The sequence below is a fragment of the Neofelis nebulosa genome, chromosome 4 (assembly GCF_028018385.1).
Source record: "Neofelis nebulosa isolate mNeoNeb1 chromosome 4, mNeoNeb1.pri, whole genome shotgun sequence".
Classification (NCBI taxonomy): Eukaryota; Metazoa; Chordata; class Mammalia; order Carnivora; family Felidae; genus Neofelis; species Neofelis nebulosa.
This window is the reverse complement of record NC_080785.1, coordinates 158,685,513-158,704,089: the sequence shown is the minus strand read 5'-3', so window position 1 is coordinate 158,704,089 and position 18,577 is coordinate 158,685,513. Positions and strand designations below refer to the sequence as shown.

Below are 18,577 nucleotides of genomic sequence, written 5' to 3'. Positions count from 1 at the left end.
ATCACTTGCTTATGGCTAAGACTCCATTGAATGGCTATACCCTATTTTGCTTATCCATTCATCCATTAATACCTTGAATAATTTTTAAATGCTGGAAGAGGAAGAGGGAAGGAGACAGAGAAGTGCTATTAGTGAGAAAGAAGAAGCATGAAGGGCCGAGGGTGACAAGTGAATGGCCGCAGCCTGGGGGCCAGAGGTGATATGAGAACCCAGCCCTGAGTGACTCCAGGCCACAAGGAGTACGAGGGGTGGGGGTGGGGATCGGGCAGAGAAAAGGACAAAAGTTGCACAAGAAAGAGCGCAGCCTGACTCATAGTGAGTGTACTGAGTCAATAGACCCTAGGGCAGGTGCAGCTCAAGTCTGTCCCTGTGCCCATCACCCCAGGAGGAAATCCAAGCCCCTGGGCCCTGCTTTCAAAGCCCTCAGACTGGCCTTACCCTCTGCAGCCCCTCCCTTCTCATCATCACACTGATTCAGTGCCCCTCCTCACCCAGCAGGCCTTGCGCTCTCATGGCCTTTGCCCAGGTTCTTCCCTCTGCTGGGACACCCAGCTGGTTACAAGGACCCTTTTGCTTCCTCCCCAAGCAGGAACTCACAGGGAGTGTTCTCCTCAAAAATGTATTTTCTTGAGGCGCCTGGCTGGCTCAGTCGGTTAAGTGTCCAACTTCGGCTCAGGTCATGATCTCACTGTTCCTGAGTTCAAGCCCCACGTCGGGCTCTGTGCTGACAGCTCGGAGCCTGTAGCCTGCTTCAGATTCTGTCTCCCTCTCTCTGTTCCTCCCTTGCTCATGCTCATGCTCCGTCTCTCTCTCTCTCTCTCTCATGTGAGATCTCTCTCATGATCTCACAATTTGTGGGTTCAAGCCTCGTGTCGGGCTCTCTGCTGTCAGCACAGAACCCCCTTAAGATCCTCTGTCTCCCTCTCTCTCTGTCCCTCCCACACATAAGCTCTCTCTCTCTTTCAAAAATAAATAAACATTAAGAAAAAATTTTTAAATGTATTTTCTTCCAGTTATAGGGAATGCTCTGCTATTTCCCACAATGCTACCCCTTTGCCCATGCTGGTCTCTCTTTCTGGTGTGCCTTCCAACCCCCCCATCCCTGTGCCTGGTGAACTCCTTTTATTCTTCAGGGTTTCAGCTCCGGGAAGCCCTCTCTGCCCTCCAGACAGAGCCCCCCTGGGTTATCCCAGCACCCTCCTGCTCTCTGTATCAGCCTCACACACAAGGGGTTGGGTATCTATGCCCTGCTCTATATCCCCACCTAGACTGGGAGCTTCCCAGGAACCAGGCGTCACACAGCATGGTCTGGGCACAGAGAGGGTGACATGGAAGGGTTTGGTGACTCAGGAATTAGCTGAAGGAGTTAGGATGGCCAGCCCAGAAGGGCTGCCACTGGGGGCCCAGACCACCCTCTTAAGTACATTCTAGAAGTCTGGGGGCCCAGAAAAGGGTTTGAGGGTCCAGGGGCAAAGGTAGAGGCTTCACGAGGTGGGCTAGCTGCTCCCCTGACCCATCTGAGAAAGGACTTTTTTGCTGGAATGGATGTCCTAATAGGTGCTGAGCTCCCCATCAGAAGGAGCAACCAAGGAACTTGGACACCCCCCCCCCTTTTGCTAGGCAGAAAGCCTAGAGTCTGTGACTCTGCTGATCCAGTGGCGTCTGGTCCATAGCAAACAGAGAAGGAAAGGGAGCAAAAGTAGTGAAAACACAGGCTGAGGCCAGCATGAGGGGCAGTGGAGACAAAAGACAGAAAGACACATTTACAGAGCCCCTACTGGGTGTCAATCCCATGTCAAGTCTCCAGGACTCAGCAAGTAGAATGCGGAGTCCTGGCTCCAGGATCCTGCTGCCCTCCAGCCACAGTGGCAGGCCCAGCCCAAGGTGTCAGGACCCTTGGGGGACAGGAGAGTCTGGAACGACCATTCCCACAGCCTCGCAGTGGGATTCCACACAGTTCCCAATGTGGTGGAGATAGGGGGTGAGCCCGAGCCCTCTCCCCTGCCCCTGATGGCCGCCTTGGCCCAGGACTGCGTTTCTCCTCAATGAGCTCAGTCCCCAGGGACACAGGACCTGGGCCCAGGCCAAGACACAGCTGCCGGGCCCGGGCCGATGACCGGGAACCTGAGAACGTGCCCTCAGCTTCTCCTCCAGGGACCACAGTCCCGCCCTCTGCACCAAAGCTGGGGCCGGGCCCTCAGGCCCAGACAGCGGGCCACGGGAGCCAGCAGGGGTGAGGGCTGCTGGGTGTGGGCCCTGGGCAAGAGTGGGAAGGCAGGACTCCAGGGGCTGTCGGCCACAGACCCAACCAGCTCTTTTGGCCACTGCCTCCCTAGGGCCTTCTCATGCTCCAACCCTCTATGGCTCCCCACTGCCCAGAGTGACACCCTCCTCAGCTTACTTGGCACGGGCTGCGTTCACCATTGGGAGCTCTTTTCTCATACCCTGCAGGCTCCGTTCACTCTGCCCCTCCAGCTCTCCTCGCCTTCATTCACTCATTCAACAAACATTCAGTCATTCAACAAACATTTTACTGACAACCAACCACAGGCACAGCTGTCAAAGACAGACAGGCTCTTGATTTCAGCTCAGGTCACGATCTCTCAGTTCGTGGGATCAAGCCTTGCATCGGGCTCCATGCTGACAGCGCGGAGCCTGCTTTGGATTCTCTCTCTCCCTCTCTCTCTGCCCCTCCCCTGCTCACACTCTCTCTCTCACTCTTTCAAAATAAATAAACTTAAAAAAAATTTTTTTTAAGTTAATAAATAGAAGAAAAGAAACCAGAAGGCAAACAAATAAGAACCATGGACTGTGGCAAGGGGGGAGGAGAGATTTCAGTGACAGGGGCAGGCAGGACAGGCCTCACCGAGTTAGGGGACGTTGCAGCTGAGACCTGAAGGAGGAGAAGAAGCCACACAGGAGCAAACAGCCGGAGGAAGGGTGTTCCAGGTAGAGGGAAGGCGAGTGCAAAGGCCCAGAGGAGGAAGGGTGAGGGGGACAGAATGCTGGGCACACAGTGACCGAGAGCTGGGAGGTCGAGGAAGACGATGGGGGCCAAGTCTCAAGGGTCTGGGGTTTCACTGCAAGCACAGTGGCCGCCGCTGGAGCGTTTTAGCAGGGAGAAGCTGATCGGAGGTTGTAGGAGATCCCTGTGGAAGCTCTGCCTTCCTTTCTCCCAGGGAGCGGTCCCTGGGGCCTCACAGTAGCTCCTCTGGGCTCCCATGGCCTCCCCTCCCACCCCGCCTACCACATGATCCCTCCTGGGTCCCCCTCAGATTCTGAGCTCTGTGGGTGTCCGTCTTGCTCACTGCTGAATCCCCAAGTGTCTAGCCTAGAGCCTAGCCCACAGTAGGTGAAACAACTATCAGTCGATCAAATGAATCTACCAAGCACATTTCAGTGCAGAGCAGGAGCCAGGAGGTGGGACTTGAATGTGCCCATTGGCAGCTCTGAGACTGCCCCCATTAGATCAGGTCTCCGCCAGAGGAAGGGATGCAGGCTGGGGGCTGGGGGGGGGGGCGGTTCTTGGAGGAGGAGATGGGGGGGGTGAGAACTGAGTATGGAAAAGAGTGAAGAGAACGGAACTCACTTCTATTGAGCAGCTGCCGGCCCTGCAGCTCTGGAGGTGGCGGTGTCCCTGTCGTAGGACCCTCCACTGGGTGGGACATCGCTGGGCATCTTGGCCTCCCAGGCCCTGGGCTCAGACCGCTGGAGTCGTCCGTGTGCACAACCTTCCTCCAGACCCCATCTCCTCCTGCTCAGGTCTGAACCATGATGCCCTGATGGCCCCTGCCTGTCCTTGGCTCCCTGGCCCTTGAAACTTGTCTTCCTCCCTGTAAGTGTGGCACTTGTCCTCCCTCCCTGTCCTCCTGTTTCAGAGAAGGGAAATGCCTCCCCAGGGCTTTTCATTACCTCTTCCTTTGGCTAGAGCTTGAGCCCTCTTCCACGACAAAGTGAAGTTCACAGGAATCTGCAGTGAGTGCTTTCATGTTGCCCCACCCCCAAGCTCCTGACTTTCTCCCCCTCACCCCCTTCCTCCCCCCCCCCCCCCCCCCCGTGCCCCTTCCCTTCATTCTTCCCCTCCTCCACTCCATTCCGTGCCCCCAGAGGCTGACCTCTACTGGCTGCATCAATGGACGGCCTTGTCCTCTGGCTTCCAGGTGGGTCTGGCCAATAGGAGGCACTGGCAGAAGATGAAGCCAAAGGAGAGAATGGGGTATTAATCCTCCTGCATCCCTGCCTGTGGGGTCAGCTCAGCTAGTAGCACCCCTTGACCAAAGGCCCTGTCTGCATGAATCTGTGCTTGGGTTCTAGCATCCTTCTTTCCCCTTGTCTGGTCAGGGGGACCAGGAGATGGTAATGGCTCTCCATGGTTGCTTTGCCCCCTTGGTTTCTCCAAACCCTGCTCACTCTGTGTGGTCCCTGTAGCAAACCTGCCTCGACTTACCCCATTTGAATGTGCCACTTATCTCCTCTAGGCTCACAGCTTGGGGTCCCCATCCTTCCCTCCTCACTCCTGCTTAAGGGTGCTCGGGACATCCAAGTCCTGTGTCCTCTGCTTCCACGTCTTCCCTCATCCCAAACTTCCCTCCCAGTCTCAAGGAATACTAAATCAGCTGTGCGTGGAGGCTTCCGTGGGTTGGAGCGCATCCTTGCAGGGGTTAGCTCCAAGGCTGCTTCCTCCAGGGAGCCTTCCCTCCCACTCCCCAAGCGTCCTCCCCCCCCCCCGCCCCCCCGCGTTGCTTATTCCACTCGAGCCCGGCTCCGCCTCCCCTGCCCCTCCTCTGGTGTACCGCCAAAGTCTTTGAGCCTGTGGCAGGACAGATGAACGAGTGAATGAATGAATGAATGAATGGCTGAGCGACCGACTGACTGATGAATGAATGATGGAAGGCGGTCTGGAGCCGGGACCTCGGAGCAGGGGAAGGGAGTCGCCGAGCCTGGGAGGGGTCTCAGCCGGGCCGCCTCCCCCCAAACCCTCCGGGTCCCTTCTCCGGCCTGGAAAGGAGGCGCGCGCCCAGCCCCGCCTCTGGGAGAAAGGCGCGCCCCGATTGGCTCAGGCTGGCTTCGGCCGAGTCACGAGTCTCTATTGGCTCGCTAGCCAGGACTCTGCCCAATCACCGCGATGAATTCCCCCCCACCCCCAGACTCTGACTCCCTCCCGCCTGCAGCCGAGGAGGCGGAAGACGGCGCCTTCTTGTTACCCTGGCAACCGTCAGCGGACCTGTCGCCCCAGCAACTGTCCGAGGCCTCCCGTCAGCCTTCGCCTGGGCCCCTCCAATCACCCAGACAACCGCTACCCGTTCCGGTCAACCATCAGCCCTTTCCCCCATCACCCTGGCAACCGTCGCCAGACCCACCGCCCCCTGGACACACCACCCTCATCCTGCCCGCAGGCCTCCTCGGCCCAGACCTCCACCCCAGGCTCCGAGGTCGCGGGGTCCCCTTCCCCTCCGGCCCATCTCCTCGACCCCAAGGGGCACTGTTCCCACCCTGGAAGTGGGGGGGGCCCGAGGTGGGTCGGGCGCTGGGGATCCCGGCCCCCGTCGGGCCCCACGGGCCGCCCGTGCTGAGGCAGCGCATGGCCCCCCAGCTGTCTCGCCGCTCGCACTCCTGCGTGGGACTGTCCGGCCACAACAGGGAGCTTTTCAAAATGCAAGCCATGTTCCTCCCTGCTGAAAACTCTTCCCTGACTCCCCTTGAGAACCGAATCCAAACTCCTCACAGCCCCTGGCGGTCTGGCTGTGGCCTCTTCTCTCTCGCAGCCACTAATCCCCACGTTGTTACTCCAGTAGCCTAGGCTTATTTCCACCTCCAACCTTCCTGCTTACGGCTTCCCACTCCCTGAAGTGTGTCCCCCAGCTAGGGAAGCCTTTCCTGAGTCGCCACTCACCTAGCTCTCTATGCCCGTTCTGTTAACTCCAGAGTAAGGCTGTGTTGTTCACTCCCCAGCGCCTAGATCAGTGCCTGACCCACAGGATGAATGAAAAGGATGTTATGTTAGAGACAAGACAGTACAGAGGGGGATGACCAACAGGCAAGCTTTAGCCAGCCAGACCCATCCCAGGGATAAGAGAATGTATTTCTGAGGTTGCAGGTCCCCAGAGAGATTCATCAGCATTCGTCATGACATGGTCCCCAAAGGCCAGGCAAAGGCTGGGGAGACAGAAGGGCCATGGCCAGCCTGAGGCTGGATGATTCACCCTCTATTTGTCCCACCCTCATCTGGAGGCTGGAGCCAGAGACTCCCCCCCCCCCTCCCCCCGCCCCAAAGAACCAGCGGAATCTGTGGTTAACTTGGAGAAGATTCCAGGCGCTGGAGAGGCAGGCCTCAGACTTCAGATGGTCATTCAGGGAGCCGGTCCCTTCCTGTGCCCTGTCCAGAATCTCAAACATCCACCCTAGCATAGCCTAGAGCTGTTTTTCCACGAATCTGAGACAGGGATCCCAGGGATCTTGCCCAGGCCGCACCTAGAGATCTTGACCTTACAGGGTCTGGAGTCACAACCGGGAGGGAGATGGTGGGAGCTGCCCAGGGCCTGCCTAGACAGGAATCTAGACACACACTTGCTTGTACATGAGGGTCTTTCCTTGGAGAGCTGGTCAGGAGCCAGGTACAGACACCCCTATTCTAGGAGGTACCCTCATCAGCACTGTCCAACAGAATGCTTTATGCTGATGTGTCAGTGGAGCCCTTGAAGCATGGCTAGAGTGACCGAGGGACTGGATTTTTAATCGATCATATTTTAATTAATTTCCATTTAAATTGAAGCAGCCAGATACGGCTGCCAGTTACCCTACTGGACAGAACAGCTTTTAAAGCTGAAGACTCAGATTGGAGATGAAAGCCAGGGACGGGAAGGTCAGAATCTGTGGTTTGTGCAGCTCTGGCGGCTGACGTTGGCAGGAAGGGGAAGGCCCCAGGGAGGGGAGAGGTAGGACACTGGGTATCCAGCTCCGCAGAGGAGAGAAGTACCCGGTTCCCCAGGGCTGAAGTGCTTGTTCACGTGCACAGACACTCACACCGGTGTGTGAGCAAACAGCCTGGTACGCCTGCGGGCATCCACAGACACACTCGTGTGTGGTCTAGGAGTTCCACGCCTGTGCGTGATCCGGGAGTCCGTCGTTGTGTGCACGTGGTGTGGACTCCCAGGTGCACACAGGCCAGGGAGCGAGGGCTGCTAGCCTAGCAGGTCTTGCAAGAAGGCCCACATGTACTGGTGCATTTCCTCGGGGTTGCTCTGTGGGATCCAGTGCCCCACGCCCGGCAGGATGTGGGCCTCCAGCCGGCCGGGCACAAAGCGACTGCTGATGGCTCCTACCAGCCCCTGCTCCAAGTAGGTGTCCTTCTCTCCCCACAGCAGCAGCGTGGGCGTGGCCAGTTCCTGGGGCTCCAGGGGAAGGTTCCTAGGGCCAAGACAGGTGGAAGAATAACCGCCCCTCCCCCTTGCCCCCCAGAACTCTCCTGAGCTTCCGCCCCGGGTCTGGTCTCACCTGAAGAGGTTTCGGTAATAGTTGAGGGGCCCAGTGAGGCCACCGGGCTGGGAGAAGTCATAAAGGAAGGCCTCGAGCTCGCTGGGGGTTAAGTGTGGGATGCCTCTCTTGCGGTGTGTGAGGGTGGTCTTCAGGATCTGGGTACACAGCAGACCTACGGTTTCAGTGCCCAGCCTGCCCAGTCCCAGCCCCCCACCCTCCACGTACCCCCAGGCCTTTGCCCCACTGCACCTGGAAGTCAGACATGGACAGTAACTTCTCAGGCAGCCAGGGAAGCTGGAACAGGAACATGTAGTTGGAACGGAAGAACTGGCTGATGTGGTGTATAGAGTAGTCTGTGGGCGGCAGGGGAAAGGCAGATGTGAGGCCTGGGCCTGGGGTGGCCCCACCCCCTCGCACTCCTACACACACCCAGGTCAGGCACACAGATGCACCAACACTCAGGAATGTCATCGCATGCCGGACCTCGTGGGGGTGACTTGACATTCCTCCTGGCCCGGGTGCCGGTGTCCCTCCCTGCCAAGTGGTCACTGTATCCACAGAATGGGGACACCTCTGTCTGCAGCCACTGCCCAGGTCTGGATGCATTTCAATACTTATTGAGCACCTACTGTATGCCAGGACCTGTTTAAAACCCTGGCGACACAGCAGTAAATGGCACAAACAAAACTCCCTTGCCCGCCTGAGAGCTGACAGTCTAGAGACAGAGACAGACAAGAAACAACACGGAGGGAGAGAGAGAGAGTGGGAGAGAGACCACAGCACTAGGACTATTATACTGGGAATTAGAATCAGGTGATGAGACGGGTATCTGCTTACTCATCTATGCCTTCCTTGCCAGAAGAAAGACATTTAGCCTCTCTTGCCTCAGTTTCCCCAACTGGATCGTGGAGATAACGACACTTTCGTCTGCACAGAGGCTTGTGTTGGTTATGTATATGCAAAGCTCCTTGTCAGAGGAATTGTTACCTGTAAGTGCTCAGAAACCGTGAGTTACTCCTGAGTGCACGGTCACTGATTGCAGATTGGGAGCATCATGGGTGTCCCCAGCCCCCCGGGGGCGGGGGGGGGGGGGCCGGTGTTGACTGGTGGACAAGGAAGTGTAGACACAGAGACAAGCCCCTCCACACGGGCATATTCCAGCGTCCCGGGCTCCCCAACACACCTTGGTACACAGACATGGGGGCCGCACTGACAACTACCATCCGCTCCACCAGGGACGGGTAGTAGATGGAGAAATTCCAGGCGAGGACCGCACCCCAGTCGTGGGCCACCAGGATGCACTTGGAATAACCTGGGGGGTGAGAGGAACCAGTGGGAGGTGAGAAGCCAGGGAGAGGCGAGGCAGGGGTGAGGGAGGGCAGGCCTGGGATGGGGGTATCCGCACCCAGGCCCAGGATGACATCCTGGATGTCCGCCATCAGCAGGTCGATGGTGTAACAGTCAACGTCCCGAGGTGCATCTGAGGAGCCGTAACCCCGTAGGTCCACAGCCACCACGTGGAAGCGGCTCTGGAACTCCCAAAGCTGGTAGCGCCAGGAGAACCTGTCAGGCGGGTGGAGAGGGAGGTTGAGTCAGGGTCCCCAGGCTGCACCTCCACCCTACGCCCAGCAGGGGCTTTCGGCAACCCCACTTCCCTGCCCTGGACTTCCCAGAAAGGAAGATGGGGGAACCCCGCGCCGAAGGCAAGGTCGGCTGCACTCTGGGTCCAGGGCAGCGTCGACACTGATACCTCTTTGTCCCATCTCTGCAGGGACATTCCTGGAGACGCCTGTCCTCGAGCACCCCCTTCTATGCCTTGGGCCCCCGGTCTACCCAGCCAGCCCCGCGGCACCTCCAGCTCCACCTGCGGCCTTGGGCGCCCCAAGCCCCTGGGCTTCATACCTACCAGTTCTCCGGGAAGCCGTGCAGAAACAGCATGAGGGGTCCGTTGCCACGTCCAGCGGAGACATAGTGGAGGCGCAGGCCCGAGCTCTGGGGGAGGACACAGTCAGAGACCCGGGGAGGCCCTCCGCACTAGGTTTGACACCCCCCCCCCCACACACACACACACTGCCCGCCCTTCCGGCCACGCGCCGACCCCCGTTTGGATTCCACCATTTGCTCTCCGCTCACCGGGGCTCGGCCCCGACGGGGCCCGACCTCCCGGGGTTCTCGACCCCCGAAGCCCCGACGGCCCCCCCGCACAGCCGCCCGCGCACGCGCGCTCACCTTGAGGGTCAGGAAGCAGTGTTCGCCCAGCGTGGGGTCGCTCAAGCAGGCGGGTGGGGTGCGCCGGGGGCGCCCGCAGCAGCCGCGCCGGGGCCGGCACAGCACGTGCGTGAGCGCGATGCAGCCATAGACGGCGGCGGTCAGCAGCGCCGCGCAGAACACGAGGCTCCACATGAAGGCGCGCAGGAGCTTCAGAGTGACGCGCGACGGCGCCAGCAGCGCTGTCACCACCAGCTCCGGCATGTCGCCGCGACCCGGGACGACTTCGGCGCTGCCTTCGGGGGTGTGGGCGGGGGGCGAGAGCAGCAGCAGCGAGGCGGGATCCGGGCTGGGAAGCCCACCGCCTTTGGTCTGGGGACCCTCCGTGCCTCCGGGGCTTAAGGAACGCGCCGAGAAAAGAGGAGGGAGGCTTATATCGAAACAGCCACCGCACAGGAGTCACCTAAGTGCCAGGTAAACACCTGGGCGCGACGGAGACAGGGAACAAGGATAGGGTGCGGGGATGGAGCCTGCGAGGACCAGGCTTCCGAGGCTGGGGAGGGGCTTTGAGGAGAGGGGAAGAGAATTGAGGGCGGGGCCTAGGCAGGCGGGGGGTGGGGGTGGGTGGGCTTCATGAGGGGGCGGGGCCTAGTAGGACTCCCGCCGCGGGTGGGTGGGAATATTAAGTCTAGACGGAGATTGATGTCTGGACAAACAGGGGATAAGGAGGTGACTTTAGTGAAATGGGCGGAGCCTGGAGCGAAGGGGCGGAGCAATGCAGGGTAGGTGCGGCCTACGCGCCGGAACCGTGGACCCACCTTGGCCTAGGAGCTGCATAGGAGATGGAGGCGTGGCTTAGAGGGCGGGCGGGACGAGGGTGGAGTCCAGATGAGGCGGGGCCTAAAGTTGGGCGGGAGAAGGCCGGAGGCTGGGCCCGGATACTTTGGGTGCGAGGGCTGGGCCAATAAGCTGGGGGTCGGCCCGGGTCCGGGCTGAAGAGACGGGGGGGCGGGGCCGGGACCTAATATGGCGGGGCGGGCGGGCCCGGAAGCGGAAGGAGGGGACAGGTAGTGCCTTGGCTGGGATTAGAAGGCGCGGGCGGTCGCCGCAACCCGGGGAGGACTTGAGAGCCCCTGCCGCCGCCCTTCGGAGCTCCCCTCCCTGGAGTGCGCGGCCCTGTCCTTGGCCTGGCTGGGAGAGACCTAACAGCACCCTCACCCAGGCCTGGTTCCAACGGCGGGTCCGGTGGCCTCGACCCCGGGAAGTCCTCCAGTTAGTCCAGCGCCCGCCGGCCCCGCCCCTGCACGGCTGTGATTGGAGGGCGGTGGTCATTGACGTGCGGGTGACAGGTCTCGCCCGGGAGCCAATCGGCAGGTGTTGAGGCCGGGCTGGGGGGTGGGGATTCGCCGGTGGCGACCAATGGAGACGCGGAGACTCTTAACTTCTAGAGGGCTGACCCGGCCCGCGAGCCGGAGGACCGGGCCGGTTGAGTCCCTGGGGCTGTCAGAAAGAGGAAGTGGGTCAGGATCGGTCGAGAAGGCCGACAGGGCAGGTTCTTCCTCCTGTTTTGCAACCTTCCCCCAAGATCCTAAACATTTCACGGTCACTCACCGTTTAACCCACGTAACAACCCTATTAAGTGTAGGTACTATTATCACATCTCTGTATTACAGACCACGAACCTGAAATTCGGGGATTAAGTCATTTGCCTAAAGCCATACAACTTGCTGAACGGGATTTATGAAAAAAGCAACAATCTCGGGCTCCACCTCTCCCGCCCGGAGGCGGCCATTGGAACGCTGTTAGCTTTCTTCTGGTGGTTACCCAGGTATCTCGCTCGACAGGCTTGTGTGGCCATTTCTTGAGGACCAATTTAGGAAGTTCACTAAGGATGGACTCAAGCCTCACCACCCCTGGACGGACCCTACCCATTTTTAGTTTTCCTTTTGGTTTCCTCTCTAACTTTAAACACCCTTCTCATTATTTTTGTCACCTCCCACTGCTAACCTCTACCTTTGTGTTGTTAAGGCTGAACAGGACACCATCCTGGGCCCATAATTAAGTCTGTGGGTTCCTACTTAAAGGGGCATGGTGGTTTATGTGGTTCGGCCTCAGTAAACAATGTATTTCAGACTCGGTTGGACGGCTATGATTACATGGCTTGTATTGTACAAAGGTTTATTCTCCCTGTACCAAGTACCTTTCTTTTCTTGCACGATTAGCCTGGATCACAGCTTCGGTTTCTTTTACACTTTCCATCAAATCAATCCTCCACAGCCACTGGGTGATCCCGGTTGTGCCTCCTTGAGTCCTCTAATCTGGCTGCATGGCTGGTGGGAGTCTGGGGATCGCCCTTCTTCCTCTGCTACACAAAACTGACTCCCTCCATCCCCCTACCCCAGCTTTGCCCTCAGACAAAAACACAGCAGTAGTCACAGGATGGTTAATTTTATATTCAGTACAAATGTTTATTTTTGCAATGAGAACTGCACAAAAAAAAAAAAAAAAAACCTTTAGTATATAAGTGAAAAGTCTACGAATTCCCTTCTACAAATGTCTAAAGTGTTTAATACAAGTCTCAGATTCACTGACATAATTATTGGCCAAGCGATCCGTGCATACAGTACAGTGGGGGGCTTGTACACACCTCTTACTCTTGTATAGGACTAAGATTTCTAGTACTGTGGGAGGGAATGGGAAATGGCCAGAGAAATTAAATAGTAGATCCAAGTTCTAATTACAACCCAGTTAGAGGAACACCCATCAGGGAGGTGTGGAGAGGGCCATGGCAGAATTAAATCTTTAGAAGGAAGGTGCAGACAAAACCATTTCTCCAGCTAAACAGTCGGACCTGGCCTGGGGAAGTTACGGAACAAAACACGGAACAGAAGTGAGGGGGTGGGATGAGATGGAAGAAACCCCAAAGAACCAATGAAGTCCCACTTGAACCGGCAGCACAGTGGCACATCGAGGAAGTGCCTGCTGGGGGGTGGGGCAAGGGTAGGGAGGCAAGTGGGGGCCTCTGGCCGGTCGCCTGAACTACACTCTTGCCAAGAGGTTTCGGCAGATCCCAAACACAAGATGATACAAGGGCTTTTCCGGTTGAAACAGAAAAGGGAGATAGGGGTTAAGAAACAGTGCTAGAAATGTTTCAGTTTACATCTCTGCACACATAAATGATACACTTTCATCCTACATCCTAGGGGCCACTCTTGAGTGCCCCCCTCGCCTCGTGGCACACAGGCAAGGGGGGGGCAGGGTAGCCATACGGCAGGACCTCTCGGGCAGGCATGTGTGCGTGCGTGTCTACATGCATGGGGCGGGGGAGGATCCCACTGTGGGGGATGGACACTTATCTAAGAACATCTGGTTAACCCTGAGCTTAAATGAAAGGAGCAGTTAAGGTAGAGGCAGGCAAGGTGGCAGAAGTGGCCCAAGTCCTCTGGTGAGTGGGGGACCAGGATGGAGGAGGGCGAAGGGGGGAAAATACTGTCTGGAGTCTGGCCAGGTTCTGCTGGAGCATGTCACCCCGCTAGGAGACCAGGGTCCATAGAAAGAATGGGTGCCTGGGCTCCGTGTCACAGCTTCAACGTGGTCACAGGAGACGGCCTAGGTGGCCCTGGTGGTAGTTCTTGTACAAAGGTGGTTTGGGATTTGGGGGGGGGGGGGGGGGGGGGGCGGGGGAGCGGCCCTGGGCCTAACCTAGGCAACAGGTGGTTCACAAAGAAATGTCAGGAAGACACCAGCATTAAAAAAGAGAGATGTGTTTATTCCATGATCAGTACAGACCAAATGCATATTCACCGTATGAAAGTCAAACCAGTCAGTGACTCCAGAGTTTGGCCAACACTGAGGCACCAGCGACGTGGTGTAGAGTGGGTTCTCATGGCACACGTAACCTCACCAAGGGCTCCAATTATAAAATTAAAAAAAAAAAAAAAAAAAAAAAAAAAAAAGTAGGGGAAGTGGCAGCCGGCTGGTCAGGCTGGGTGGGGAGCCTCTGCCTCAGTGGTCTGTGGCCCCCAGCCCCTGGTGCCCGCCTCATCCCCTGGCCCTTCCTTTCCTGGTAAAAAACAACTCAAAACAGATTTGACATTAAAAAACAAAGGAGTGGGGAGGGAAAAGAAAACATGGCTTTATAATTAAAAATAGACTAATAAAGTTTGAAACTGAGTAAAATATAGGCAGTTTTTTTTTGTGTGTTTTGTGTTTTGTTTTGTTTTTTGTGGGTTTTTTTGAGTTTTTTTTTACACCAGTTTGGTGGAGTCACCAACAAACTTCAAACAAAGATATGCCAACTATGTTCACTACACAGTACAGCCACGGTCACACACTACCCACAGCGCGGTGGCAGCCGCCGCTCAATGAGGAGACGATCACACCATTTCGGAGATAAGCAGTGCCATTGTGTCTGGAGGAGAAGAGAGAGTTAAAAATAAAATAGAATCCAACAAAAAATATATATATAGGAAAAAAAAAAACAAAAACAAAAACAAAACAAAAAAACCCAGAAACACAGTTGGGAAGGAACTGACTTTGGTTGGTGGCCTCACTCACCGGGCGAGGCCGGCCCACACACGCGCGTGTGACAGTCACCTCGCTCCGAATTGCCATGGACACACACACACCTCCACGGCACTATTCCCTTTTGCACAAGCGAACACTTACAGAGAGCGGCTCTCGATTAAAGGCTTGTGGGGGGAGGGGAGGGGTGGGGTCTGTTCAAGGCAAAGTCAGTGCCAGCAAGGGGTGGGCCGGCGTCCTCGCCCGCCTCCAGCTCGCTCGGGCCTGCCCTGGCCTCCTGGGAGCGGGCGGTGGTGGCTGGGGTGTGGGGGGAAGGACTCCTGGTGGGCAGGACGTCACGAACGTCACTTTCTCGGGGACAGAAACCAGTCACGGTGGTGGCGGCAGCAACAATGTCCTGTGTATACTGTGTAGACATTTGGCGGAGAGCAGGGCCTGTGCCCTGCACGCGGGGACGCGCGGCTTGGGTCTGGCCGGCACTTGCTCGTGGCGAGGCGTGCTCTGAGCTGACGTCCCGTGAGGGGGTGGTGGGTGGCGGGCTGTCCAGCTGGCTGTAAGGCAGACAGGCTCTGCGATCCTCAGCTGCCCGTCAGGCCTGCCCCGGGCACAGCATGCAGGAGGGCCAGGCCCGGAGACACCCCCTCGCCGCTGCTACCGCCTCCACTGCCGCCCCTAACACTATGGAGAGTCAACGTTTTGCCAGAAAATCAGAGTCAGAAGTCACCTAGGTGCTCTCAGAAAAGATTTTCTTCAAATATTGACAATAGATCACTCTGGAAATTCATGTCAATGGTAGCTGCCATCTGGAGGGGAGAGGTGGGAAGGAGGGAGGGAGTGAGAAGAGGTGCCCTGCCCCCCCCCCCCCCCCCCCCCCCGCTATGGCTTCCGAACTCCCCGCCCACCCCTCAGCCCCTTCCAGCACTGGCCATGCCCTCAGGGCCCACATCCAGGCACCTCGGCACTGGCTCTGAGCCCCCTCTGAGACCCTGAGGCCAGCACAGTGCAGAGAAGCAGCAGCCCTGTCCTGAGCACCGCCCCCGTCCGGCCCCCCCCCCCCCCCCCCACGGGGTGCTCACCCCACCTCTCACCCTGTCCCGAACACCCCCTCCCTGCACGGGGTGCTCACCCCACCCCTCGGAGAGAGACTGCCTTCACCCCGGGGTTTGCGGCCCCCTTTCACAGCCCCTGCCCAGAGGCTCCCCCCCACTCACCGCTTCCCGGCGCCTTCGCTCCTGCTCCCGCTTTCGGGCCAACTCCCTCTGCTGATCCAGCATGGACTGGGGCTGGGAGCTCTGGGCCTGGGGGGCGGCGGCCGCGGCCACGGCGGCCGCCTGCTGCTGCTGCTGCTGCTGCTGCTCCTGCCGTTGCTGCTGCTGCTGCTCCTGGCGCCGGCGAGCCTCCTCGTGGGCTCGCCGGGCCTGCTCCAGCGCATCCTCATCCTCCCGGCTCCTGAGGAGAGCAGGCCAGAGCCGCCAGTGAGCAGGGGCAGGGCGGGAAGGAGGGCAGAGCAAGCCCCAGAAAACCCCAGGCTGCCTGCGGCCCCAGCCCACCTCATGCGCTCCTGCCGAAGCCGCTCCTTCTCCTTCTCCGCGTGCTCGGCCTGCGCCTTCAGGGCCTTCTCACGCTCCTCCTTCTCCCTGGCGGCGCGGCGGAACTGCTCGAAGCTGTCACTCGAGGACTTGGCTGTGGAGGACGGGGTGGTGGGATGCTTCTGCACCAGGCTAGCCCAGGAGCCCATGTTCTTGATTTTTAAGTCCTGCCAGGCAGAGAGACCACAGGGTGGGGGGTGAGGGGCCCTGCCAAGAGGCCCAGAGCCTGCGGGCACACCCACCAAGGTGCCTCCCTGGAGTGAGGGACACTCGTGGACTCACTGCTCCTACCTTTTTGGGTGCAACTGGTGTCTTCGGCTCCTGTTTCTGTTTGTCCTTGTCGGGGGCCCCTGGTGGGGGTGCATTCTGCTCAGGGGGCCGGATCACAGGTCTCCCGACGTCCACAGGCTTCATCTCAGGCCCTGGAACACAAACTGCTTGTGGGCCTCGGCTGGGGCCCATTCCCCCCTGCCCCCAAGCCCAGCAGGGCACAGTCAATAAGCCCACAGAAAGCTCTCGTCCAGTGCAGGCCGGGGGCAGAGAGGGCACTCACGTTGGGGCAGGTGAACGGGCGCCTTGATGCTCTCCGGGTGCTTAGGGGGCTCTGGCCGCAGCGAGGGGCTGAAAGGCTCGCTGCGGATGATGGGTGAGTGGATCTTCTCCTCCTTAACCACCACCAGGGGCTGGGGCTGGACCACAGAGGCCGCGCGCAGCTCCTGGGACGGCACAGGCACGGTGGCCGGTGAGGCAGGTGGGTGCCTCTGGCACCGGCCCACACCTGGCCCTGGGGGCTGTGGCCCAGCCCTGCCCTTTACCTGCTTCTTAGGCTGGACATTTTGCTGGGGTGGCGACTGGTGGGTCAGGCTCTGGAACGGTGGCATCTGAGGGGAATGTATCATAAGCGGGGAGGGGGCTTCGCGAAGGTGACCTAGGAGAGGTGACAAGGAGCACATCAACTTGTATGGAAGCCACCGGCCTGGGCCCGGCCGAGACCCACAGTGGCTGAGCCCTGAGCAGGTCAGGCCCCTAGTTTGCTGTGCGTATAGCAGCGCTTTGTGGAGCCACGAGCTCAGTCCTGGTGTCAGAATCACCAAGAATCTTTGAAAAGTGGATTCTGATGTATTTGGTTGCAGGTAAGGTCTGGGCCCGAGTGCTTTTTAAAAGCTTTCCAGATGCCTCTATGGCACAGGCTGGGTTAAATATAAGGGACCTCAATAACCTCACAGAATAGACATCCTGGGCTCCCAGCTGTCCACACATGGCTTAACCTGCCTGCATGGACAAATGCTTTGGGCCTAGGGCCAGATGCCCAGGACCCTCCCTCCCCACACAACTTAGCTTGCAAGCCCCACACAAGGGGGACTCCTGGAACTGGCCCACCACAGCAGAGCCGGGAGAACAGTCCTCACCTTGTGGCTCTTATGGGAATTGAGCCAGCCCACCCAGCCACCCACCTTCCTCAAACCAACGGTGGGGTGGGAGCATAGGGGAGGGTCAGTGGAGATCCAGACAGCCATGAGGTTCAAGCACCTGGCACAGGGCAGGAGTCTTGAAAGTCCCATCAAAGCACTTAAGCCTGACTCCCCAGTTTCACTGGTGAGAAAACAGCCTCAGGTCACAGTCACCAAGTCCCGCCTTCAACTCTCTACCTATTCCAGCATGGAAACACCCTCCTGCTTGGATCCTTGACATGTCTTGGCTGGCCCCAGCATGGGACAAGCCATACTTGCCCATTAACACAAAGCCACCTCTCTGCAGTGCCCTTCCGTGCTCCCGGTCCTGCCTTGTGCCTCACACTGAACAACCTAACCCAAGTTCCGCATGCAGGCCCTTCCACTGACCTTCTCCAGGCTGGATTCCAGCCGCCATCTGCCAGCACAGATACAGACACCCTTGGCCTTCCACCAGTCTCCTGGGCCTGGCACAGACCACAATGCCCCAAGTATGGTGGACCTTCCTTGCCCCCATCCCTCTAGAGCCAGAACTTGCTCCTAACCTCAGAGAGGTAGAACGGCTGCTCAGAGACAACATGGTGCCAAGGATCAGCCTGCCCCTGACCCCTTGGCCCCTGGCCCCGCGTGGCAGGTTTTGCCAGACTTGGTGTCGGTGGCCCCAGTCCAGGCCTAGGGATCTGCAGGCATAGGACAGGACTGCAACAGTCTCTTGTCCGGGTGGCTCCCTCAGCAGCACCTGTTTAATCTACCAGTCGTTAGAGGGGAGGTCCAATGGCTCGGGGGTAGTGCCTATAAGCTGGCCACATGCCCACAGATGCCCGTGAAACCCCCTTGAGACTCCAACCACTTGGCCTTTGGCCCGAAGTCCCTGGCTGCGTTCCAACCCACACTGCTCCCTGTGACCCATCCCAGGCCGCAGGAGAGCAGGGGAGGTGGGCCTGGGGTCTCATGGCGTAGGTGGCCAGAGGAGGCTTACCCCTTTCCCCCACTGCCCCCCACAGGGAAGCCTGGCCTTCCTCAAGGGTGAAAACAGGCGAGCAGCACAGCTGCTGGGACCAGCAGCAGCCTTTCCCAGGGAGGACAGACAGCTGTTCTTGGCTCAGGGCATGCGATGATCCACTTGGCACCTGGCAGCTTTTGCTAGGTTTAGGAGCAGTCACGGCCCGAGGTCAACAGCCTTGTTGTTCAATTTGCAGGCGGCACCTGCACTCCCCAGCCAGGCTACGTGGTCCTCCCTGCCAAGTCCAAGAACTTCAACCTTGATCCTCACGCGTCAGCACACCAGGAGGCACTGACTGGAACAATCCCCCTCGCTGAAGCTGCCCG

The 18,577-nt window shown here is 58.5% G+C and overlaps 2 protein-coding genes across 7 annotated transcripts in view; both read right to left on the bottom strand.

The window, feature by feature from the left end:
* Nucleotides 1-6,724: 6,724 nt before the first annotated feature.
* Nucleotides 6,725-9,948, bottom strand: EPHX3 (epoxide hydrolase 3). Its single transcript, XM_058727657.1, has 7 exons — nt 9,706-9,948; nt 9,383-9,468; nt 8,882-9,039; nt 8,660-8,788; nt 7,726-7,829; nt 7,495-7,631; nt 6,725-7,407 (listed from the first exon to the last, which is right to left on the bottom strand). The coding sequence occupies exons 1-7, from the start codon at nt 9,946-9,948 to the stop codon at nt 7,182-7,184; spliced, it is 1,083 nt and encodes a 360-aa protein (XP_058583640.1). The 3' UTR covers nt 6,725-7,181.
* A 3,484-nt stretch (nt 9,949-13,432) lies between these two features.
* Nucleotides 13,433-18,577, bottom strand: part of BRD4 (bromodomain containing 4) — an 88,142-nt gene continuing 82,997 nt past the window's right edge. For 4 of the 6 annotated variants that reach the window (XM_058727653.1, XM_058727650.1, XM_058727654.1 and 1 more), the window contains 5 exons: nt 16,351-16,725; nt 16,089-16,219; nt 15,759-15,964; nt 15,420-15,657; nt 13,433-15,011 (listed from right to left, as the gene is read on the bottom strand). In XM_058727653.1, coding sequence (XP_058583636.1) covers nt 14,943-15,011; nt 15,420-15,657; nt 15,759-15,964; nt 16,089-16,219; nt 16,351-16,725 — 1,019 coding nt within the window. In that variant the 3' untranslated portion in view covers nt 13,433-14,942. The remainder of the gene's footprint in view (nt 15,012-15,419; nt 15,658-15,758; nt 15,965-16,088; nt 16,220-16,350; nt 16,726-18,577) is intronic. The other 2 variants (XM_058727651.1, XM_058727652.1) reach the window with 1 other exon arrangement.